Source organism: Chenopodium album, chromosome 5 (genome assembly GCF_948465745.1).
Source record: "Chenopodium album chromosome 5, dcCheAlbu1.1, whole genome shotgun sequence".
NCBI lineage: Eukaryota > Viridiplantae > Streptophyta > Magnoliopsida > Caryophyllales > Amaranthaceae > Chenopodium > Chenopodium album.
Window position 1 is genome coordinate 39,282,048 of NC_137838.1, and position 10,313 is coordinate 39,292,360.

Below are 10,313 nucleotides of genomic sequence, written 5' to 3' on the forward strand. Positions count from 1 at the left end.
TATGTGAAATTTGTGGTGAAATACCATGGTGTGCTGAAGGAAATCATCTCGGATAGAGACTCAAGGTTCTTATCCAAATTCTGGCAGAGTTTACAAAAGGCTATGGGGACTAAGTTGTTGATGAGCACTGCATTCCACCCCACAACCAATGGTCAAACAGAGAGAACAATACAAACTTTGGAGGATATATATGCTGAGATCATGTGTTATGGAGTACCAGGGTTTGTGGGAAGATCATTTGGACTTGATAGAATTTTCCTACAACAACAGTTATCATGCAAGCATTGGGATGGCGCCATTCGAGGCTTTGTATGGGCGAAAGTGTAGAAGCCCGATATGTTGGAACGACATAAGTGAGACTGTTACACTTGGGCCATAGATGATCGAAGAGATGGTGAAACAAGTAAAGATGATTCAAGAGAAAATTAAAGCCGCACATGATCGTCAAAAGAGTTATGCAGATTTGAAGAGGAGGGATGAGGAATACGGAGTAGGTGAGAAAGTTTTATTGAAAATATCTCCGATGAAGGGAGTGATGAGGTTCGGGAAAAGAGGAAAGTTAAGCCCGAAGTACATTGGACCGTATGAGATCATCCAAAAGGTGGGAAAAGTGGCATACAAGTTGGATTTACCTAACAAGCTAGAGAGAGTTCACAATGTGTTCCATGTGAGCCAAATTCGGAAGTACATACCAGATGTTTTCCACGTTTTACAGCCTGAAACCATCGAGATGGACAAAAACTTGACTTATGAGGAAAGGCCCGTGAAGATTTTAGATAGTAAGTTGAGAAGCACTAGGAACAAGGATGTTAAGATAGTCAAGGTTTTATGGTCAAACCATAAAACCGAGGAAGCTACTTGGGAAGTCGAAGCAGATATGAGAAAAAGATATCCAGAATTGTTTTATGAGGTTAGTCGAGTTACGAGGGCGTAACTCCTTTTAAGGGGGGTAGAATGTGATAGAGTTTTGCGCTTTTGCCCTTTTTAGTTAGTTTTGAGTCATTTTGAGTTGCTAGTTAAGTCATTTCGAGTCATTATAAGTTGTGCATGAGTCAATTTATATTAGCTTGGAATATTAAACCAACTTTTTCTCAAGTTTCGAGGTCGAAACTTCTTTTAAGGGGGGTAGACTATAATACCCCGTATTTTTAAAGTCGTTTAATAATTACTTCCTCTGTTCTGTTAATATTGCAATAAGGAAGAAATTACGCATCCCAAAACACATTTTATATGCTAAATATCTATAATTGTGTAAGAGTAAAAATTATAAAAAGTTGATATTGTGAAAGTATTATATGAGACGAATCCAACAAGATCTCACTTGACTATATTTTGCTTAACGTATAACTCATATTATATGGTCAAACAAGAGTGATGAATAGTGCAAAAAGTCCATTGTTACAATATTAATAGAACGGAGGAAGTATTAAATATGGATTTTCTGATATATTTTATCATAAAAAAAAATTATATGATAATTTTATATCTATATTTTATGATGATTTTAATTATACGAGCCAAGTCAAAAATTTGTCGTACCCATATCAAATTTTCAACCGTTAATAAGTTATACCCGATTCAGACAACAAAGTACAAAATTCGCTATACGAGTTCAATTCATATGTGTAGTGTATATATATATATATATATATATATATATATATATATATATATATATATATATATATATATGTCGGCAAGGTGGGAGCTACCCACCCACTTGCCTCCTACATTAAATAATATGGATGAAATAGTACCAAGCCATTGCAATGAATAGCCATGAGACCAAAGCACTACTTCACCCCACTTCTCTAAGTTCCTCTTCTTACTTTCTCCCTCCTACTAGCTTATCTCTCCTCCGCACCACCAACGGCCGCGTGCCACTACAACCAGGCCGTGCACCACCAGCCACCCATCACCTGGCCGGTAACCCTCTGCCTCCTTGCCACCATCTGGACATCCACCATGACAAGCCCTCCTTCTTTCCCCCTGTTCTTCCTTGCGCACCATTGCTCCAACTAAGACCAATTTGGTCTTTGTTCTTCTGATAAATAATAAGAGTACGTTGAACTCTTTTATGGCCTAAATGCATTTCATACTCCCAAGAACCTATATTTGTATCTATTAACTAGCTTATTGTTATTTTATTATTTATAGTCTTAATTGTCATTATTACTTACATACTAGCTACAACAACTTATATATATAGTTATATACTACTACTTACGTATGTATGATACTACTATTTCTACCTTTTATTATTATTATTATTATTATTATTATTATTATTATTATTATTATTATTATTATTATTATTATTATTATTATTATTATTTTTATTATTATTATTATTATTATTATTATTATTATTATTATTATTATTATAATTACTGTTGTTATAATTATTGTTATTATCATAGTTGTTGCTGTTGATGTATGCTATTATTATTACTACTAGCTACAACAAATACTTGCACAAATTACTACTACTACTATTCACATATATAATTACTACTTATTTGCGGTACTACTACTTCCTATTATTATTATTATTATTATTATTATTACTATTATTAAGGATTACTAACGATAATTACATAAATACAAGTGTTAACTTTATAAAAGAGTTATACTAATAAGTTGTTCATGCACAACTAGTCAAAGTCGGTATTTTAAGTCATCGTGTCTATGGGTTGAAAAGTATTTGATTAGGATTATTGGTTTGTTATAGGAGGAATTTCGGGTTCAAAATTAGGAGCTTCGTAATTGTGTGCAAAGATCGAGGTACGTACACGTGGCTAGATCTTTTATAAGTGGCTTTTATATGCAACTGATTTACATGTTAAGTGATTTCGAACCATGTTTAAATAATTGTGAAATATATTTCGGTGAAGCATGTTTTAATCGTTTAATCACAAATGTTAAAATATTTTATATGGTTTATTATAAACTTGTATTGATATTCAAGAAGGATGTTTTATTGTTTTAATTTATCCCGAGTATGAGATATTGGAAAGTTTATTTATCAGGATTTATTCCTTGGATTTTTGGATTTTTAACTCCCACTACGCGGGGTAAGTTGAAGACTATGGACTTTTTATGATATAGTATTTCCCCTTGATAGCAATGTGTAAAGGAGTTACTAGCTTGGGGGTGTGCACACTTGGATGGGAAAATGATTTATGAAAATATGGACTGATCCATCCTATTCGGAATTATCTTTGAAAAGTTGGTTATTTCGAAAATTGGTTCTTTTGACAAGTTTTTTTATACATGAATTTCTATTAAGGAATGGTTTGGATAAATTATGATTTATTAAAGTTAAATCTATTCGAAAGCATGTTTAATTAATTAAATTTTTTTTACATGTCTAGCATTTGTATGTACTTAGCATTTTGGCTAATACGTATTTGTTTTTTTTTTTTGGCTTGGCCCTACTTATCATTTTGATAAGTAGATAGGTGATGGCGATGGGACAATGTGAACTATATGCTACATTGGGAATGATGGGCGGTGATCACCTAGTTTAATGTAGTATACATAGTATTAGTGGTGTAGCTACTTTTAAAGTGTATCAAACTATTATTATTACTATTAATGAAAGTTAAGTACTATTTTCCGCTGCAAAACTGTGTTAAGCCTTACGTAATCACGTGGAGGTAATACTCCCATGTTACTCCCTAAAGTTGGATTATTATTGTAAATATAAGAGAGTAATTTGGGGGTGTTACAAGGTGTGTCTAGATCTTGTGAATGCAGAATTTTGTGTTTGAGAAAAGGGTTGTGTAGGCGTCGTTTGAAGTGAGTCTACGTTAAGCATGTTGTGAATATGCTTGACACTCTTAGGAAGTGGGAAATGACATATACGATTAGGGACAACGATTAGGGACAAAGCAAAGTAGGGAGCAGCCAACAAGTTTTTAAGAAACTTGTAAACCGTTCACGGATCTTAAAAGGCAACCATGATAAAGGGACAACGATAGGAAACAACGATTGACCCGTGAAGGTTATACCCTATTCATAATCCATGAGATTACTAACTCCATATGGTTCGGAACCACGAAAGGAGGATCGGGGATGATGGTACGAAGTGAGTCATGGAGTCACATTTGCCTGTATTGGCCTCTACTCAATTCTTATTGTGAAAAGTGGTTCCTGCGATCTCAAAGGCATGCAAACAAAGATTCAATTCGCTCCAATCTATTATTAAGCTAAATTGGTTGAATATTAATGCACCATATAATTCTAAAATATCATGATCACTTCAATTAACATCAAGATTAAAAAGGAACCTAAACCGGTTGTCCAAATTATCTTATTAGGCGTGATTTTCAATTACATATTCCCTTTAACATGAAATATGGTGATCATAAATAAGCATTAATATTGGAAGCAATTTAATAATAAATCCAACAATATGAAAACCGTTAGAAAAATAATTGAAATAAAAGGAACATAATTCTTACTTTGATTCTGTTTGCTTGCAACTTTCACGCCTTGGCTTAAGGACAGAACCATGAGTAAAGTATGGACTCCTTGGAGTTCTTGAAGAGGAAATTTTGAAAGAAGAAGGGTAGGCTAGTGTTTTAGGCTAGAGCATAGAGGAGAGAAAAAGAGAGAATTAATTCTTGCCCCGTACATCAAAATTGAGGGGGTATTTATAGAAAAAATGTGCTGAGGGAACAAACGAAACCCTAAAAAGATAAAAAAAAACCCTAAAAAAAATTGCACCGCAACACGGTAGAGGGCACCGTGACACGGTGCTTAACATCGTCAAAAGGGGCAAATTCCCGTAACACGGTCGACAGCTGTGTGACGCAGAAAATATTTAGGGTACGGGGAATAAAACGCGTGAAGGGTTTACGCGGAAAGGACACGGAATTGCCCCATGTCACAGCAGAGGCACCGTGTCACGGGGAATCCGACCGTCAGACGGGGCAAATTCCCGTGACACGGTGGACAACTGCCGTGACGCGGGAGCCTGTAGTCCGTTTTTCCGTCTAAATTCATTTTTAACCCTAATTTCGTTCAGCATTTTTTAGTGCCGATTGATAATTTCGGGCCATTTCTTATTTATTATTATTAATTAGTCCAAAATAAATAAATAAATAAAATGTTTTGGCCAAAATAATAAAATAAATAAAAGGTTTGGGCCAAAATAATAAAATTAAAAGGTTTGGGCTGAAATTAAAAAATAAAGAACTATGCTTTGACTAAACATCAAGACTGATCCATGGACTTAATTAAATACGATTTTTAAGCACTCTCGAGATTAAATACTAAACCCGACCAATAATGGCAGTGAAAGGTTGTTTGGTTTTGGGGAGACATTTTTAGGTGTCTACAGAAGCCCCCACTTTGACCGAATTTGTAGAAACGTTAGTTTCGAAAACGATAGTCGAAATAGTCGATAGGGACGGAGAATGATTTAAGACGTTCTGCGATCCTAAATCACTCTGTATACGCCGTTATCTGCAGAAAAACGTTAGTTCTACAGGTAAAAAAAAGTAAAGGGATAGAATACGTATCTGACACCAGTGTATCGGTGACAAATGAGTTTGGCAGCTTCCTATGCTTGAAGGAATCCACCGGATGACGTTTGCTGAAATGCTTTCCATGCCTGAGAAAAGCCGACTAATGAATTTGGAGCTTTTTAAGCCTGAAGAAACCTACCGGATGATACTTTCCATGCCTGAGGAACGTCGACATATGATTTTGGTGTTTTTCTATGCTTGAAGAAATCCACTGATAATGCTTTCCATGCTTGTGGAAAGCCGACTTCGCGGTTTTCTGTACTTGATGAAAAATCCACCGATAACGCTTTCCATTCTTGATGAAAGCCGACTTGGCGGTTTTCTATACTTGAAGAAAAATCCACCGATAATGTTTTCCAGGCTTGAGGAAAACCGACAACTGATATAATCGCTGAAATTTGCAAGTGTATGATGGTTCGATTATCCCCGAACGTGGGCCGCAGATGATTTACCTTCAAAATGATTATCCGACTATATTAGGTGCTTAAAGCGTCGGAAATGCAATCCTAATGCTTGTTAGAGGCAAATCGGTAATTTTGATACCCTTTAAATACTAATTAAAATTTTCCGCGCAATTCCGGTGAAAAAATAACTAACCAAAAGTTGCGGAAAATCGTTCGAACTTGGTCAAAGATGCTAAAATATCTGTCGGAAGGCTTAGAAATGAATACCGGCGTACAACAGGATACCGTGCCACGTGGAAATATCACGCGACACGGTGCATGAGCCCCGTTAAACGGTGGGGAATCCCCCGTCGCGGGGTTTTCTTTTGTGCTGTTTTTGTTCACGCGCCTGGACGTTTTCACCGTGCCACGCGCAAACATGCCGTTACAAGATAACAGGTTTCGTGGCACGGGAAATGCTAGCTTAACGATATTTCTCCCTTTAAATACTAGCTGCTTCTTCTCCATTTTCTCACTTCTTCTTCACCATTTTCGATCTCAACCTCCTGCTTCTCTCTTTCTCTTCTCCATTTTTTCCAATTAAACAGATCACCGTGCCACAGCCGACGACACCGGCGAGCGGGGGTGCGCACCATGACACGGCGTCCGGCTGCGCATAGCTACCCCCTTTTTTTTTATTTGTTGTCGCTGCTTTTGCCTAAGCTACACTGCTTTCCGTAGTTGTTGCCGGAACTCCGTTGTTGTCCAGCATTCACCATGACACGGGGAAGGTTAACCGTGCCATAGCGTTTGACCACCGTATCGCGGTGGTTGCTGCACCATTTTTACAGATTTTTTGAGCTTTTGTAGTTCAAATCTCCACCAAATTTGCTCCAATTTTTTTGCTAGTTTCCTCATTTTCGATTCCTCACAAGGATCCATGTAAGTTTCCCTTGATTATGTCTTAAATTTTGTTGTAAATTCCATATTTGTTTAAAACCCTAGAAAAATCAAATTGGGGGTTTTTAATTTTGAGCTTCAATGTCAAAATTCTTGCTATGAATTGACTTGTATATGAATGTATGTGTGTTTGTGAGCAATTTGAGACCAAGATTGCATGATTTGGTGAATAATTGGGCAAATCACCATTTTCTAATACTACTTGTGAAATGTTGTCTTGTTGTTAATGTTGTTCTTTTGCACTTGAAATGATGATATATTGGTTGTAGATCTTGTAAAATATGCCATGATGTGTCAATTTATCATTCTTGTGCAATTTTGAAACATGTTTTGTTTTGTGTATGTACTATTTTGTCATGGAGAACATAGTATCATGCAATTAGGAGAACATAGTATCATGCAATTAGGAGAACATAGTATTAGTTCGTCATGGAGAAACTAAATACTAGAAATAATTCCATTATATTGCTAATTTTTATTCCTTAAGGTAAAAATTTTGCGTATAATAGAAAATGAAGAATGAGATAATTATTAAGCCGTTTTTGAATAAATAACTAAATAACTTAGGGAATGATGCTAATCATTTAGATTTTTATTTTTGTAATAGCATGCCTAGACAACGGGATCGCGATCTTTCTACTCGTGGCCGGCGTCAGGCTTTTTGGGAGGACACTCCCACAGTTCTGCGGGCATGGACGACGATGCCCTAGAGACCGAGCCTCGCCCTTCTTCGAGTCGGGGCAGGTGGATTCCACCTCCGTGGACGCCAGATGAGTTGGTTTTCTACCGTGAGAACCACGTTTCTTACCGTCCACTTGCCGGCATAGTCGATGGCACGCTTCGCCATAATGGATCCGGAGCTGGAGATTTTGTTCCCTGACTATATGAGATTATCACGAGGGATCCTGTTACGAACGCCTTGTGGGAATCTGCTAGTTTAGCAGATTTTTATTCGGCGGTCGTAGGGTTTCGTAGCCCCTGGGGTTGTGGCCCGACAGTCGTTCGCGCGTTGTTGGAGTATTTTTCGGATACTACCAACACTTTTCACTTTGCTTTGGGGGAGATGACAGTGACCCCCCTGGATTTTAGTATGATTAGCGGTTTACGCTTCACCAATCAGGTCGTACAACAAATTCCTGACCTTACTTGGGGGGTAGCTAAGGTAGCAGATTTGTTAGGTCCGGTCGTTCAGCACATCAGGTCTCAGCCGGTGCCTCGAGGTGGTCCTATGAGCGGGCAATCAGAGTTGGCTTCTGTTCTGGCTCGTGGCTTTGACATGGATGAGACATCACCTAAGCAGCGAGTGCGAATCTTCATTTTGAGTCTCATTTCCGTGACTCTTTCCCCTGATAGGAGTTCGTGTGCACTCGTTTGCTACCTTCCTTCTTTGGTCTGGATTAGCGAGATAGGATCCTTTAGTTTGGCCAGCCTTGGATATGCCGATATTCTCTTGTCGCTACGTCATGGCTGTAGGCAGCTGAATGACCAGTCCCTTGTCACTATCTACGGTTTATGGAGAATCGTAGAGGTGACGATCTTTCTTCTTGTTGTTTTTTTTAATCTGTTTGAATCATGTGCTTAGAGACTACTTTTCATTGTAGCTATGGTTTTATGAGTAATTTCCGAGATTGGTCCCTCGACAGCGTTGTGGAGCGCTCCATGACTTCTCTGTCGGAGCTAGCTGGTGTGACCGAGGCGAGTCACGAGTGGAGTCTGTCCCTACGCTGCGCGGGCTGCTACGCCGAGGCACCTCTTCTGTTGGTGTAAGAATTGATTTTGCAGCATGTTATTCTCTACCTTGACGTTATTTTCGGCGTTCATTGCAACTTTTTATGGTTTTTCAAGTTGTTGTTGATATCCAGTATCGGCCTTGGGCTAGGATGACTGATCTTCCCGAGGCCTTACAGCTTTCGACCTACCGTACTGTTTTGTTGGTACTGAACGCTTTTCTTTGTATCTTGGGAAGCGTGTTGTTCGTTAGCACAGTTATGATTGCTTTGTGGTGCCCTTGCCTCCACCGGAGTCGATGCCGGACTCACGTTTGCTTAGGGAGTTGATAACAAGGGCAGAGCGCTACACTTTTCCTTGCAGGAGCTTGTGCGTATGGAGGGTAATTATTCGCAGGACTTGCTTCCCTCTTTGGCTCCTCCACCCCGTCTTCCCGAGGTATGCTATCTTTTGAGAATTTTATCGCTAGTCTCTGTTTAAACCATCAAATAACATAATTATTCGATCGTATTTTCGGACGACAGTTCGCCGTGTGGGGAAGATTGAGGTTCCGCCTCAATCCGTCCGCTACCCGGGGCCGATTGGTAATACAATAATGATTTAAGATCGGAGAACTTTCTGAATCATTCTCCGTCCCTATCGATACTTTGACTTTTGTTTTCGAAACTTGTGTTTCTCCAAACTCAGTCAAAGTGGGGGCTTCTGTAGAAACCCATTTGTGTCTCCCAAAAACCAAACCCATTGATGAATACCTTTTGCGTAGAATCATAATTGAATGAAGTGAAAGTTTAGAGAGTCTAATGTTGCGGTTAGTTTTTATTAAAAATCACTCTTTCTGTTTTCGAAAGCCTACTCTATTTTATGAAAATAGCCAATCCAACTTATTTTGGTCGATGATATGGGTCCAATAATAGTGTAGTTGGATGGGGCTCAAAAAGAGCTTTCCAACACTATATTATAAGCCCAATTCTGATGAAAAATGAGGAAGTTATGGCCAAAATACTAAACTGGGCCTGGTTTGGTTCTTATATGCGGCCCAAGATCTAGAGGAGGGCCTATTATGAATTATAATTTCTAATGCAATTAGGATTGATTATAGTCTTCTAGAATCTTCTAGAATTTGAATCCTAACGGGATTAGGATTGATAATTATGTTTTTATGAGTTTTATTTAGAATAAAAGAAGTGTTTTATGTGAAATTACGATTTTACCCTTCGTACGGACTTTTACATCTTGATTTTATTGAAACATAAGTCCCGTGTTGAAAACGCGTGGAAAAACCTTCTGTAGTGCCAAATGTCAGGCTGCCGCCTAGCGACAGATCATGTTGTTGGCGACAGAGGCGTGTTTTATTCCTTTTCAAACTCTGATTCTTTTTATCAATTCCGCACTATTTCATTATAAATAGCGTCCTTAGACCTCCGTTTTTAATCATCAACTCTTACCCAGAATTCTCTAATTCTTCTCTCTCTCCCTAAGCTAAAGCTTATTCTCTCTCTCACTCTTTTTCTAAACCAACCCTTTTTAAACACAATTCCGCATTCACAAGATCTAGACACACCTAGCCAAGTTCGAAGTTGCCTTCGCCCTAAACGTGAAAGGTTTGGTATTTCTGAGGGTTTGGTCCCAAATCTCTATTTCAATTATTTATTTTAATTGCTTTAATTTTATATTTTCCTTGAAGTTACTAACGTGTGTATTTTTTTAT

At 38.0% G+C, this 10,313-nt stretch overlaps 1 protein-coding gene across 1 annotated transcript; it reads left to right on the forward strand.

Annotated features, from left to right (window-relative positions):
• The first annotated feature begins 391 nt into the window (after positions 1-391).
• LOC145632846 (uncharacterized) lies at positions 392-934 on the forward strand. Its single transcript, XM_081685178.1, has one exon. It carries the CDS (start codon positions 392-394, stop codon positions 932-934), a length of 543 nt encoding a protein of 180 aa, XP_081541304.1.
• The last annotated feature ends 9,379 nt before the right edge of the window (positions 935-10,313 follow it).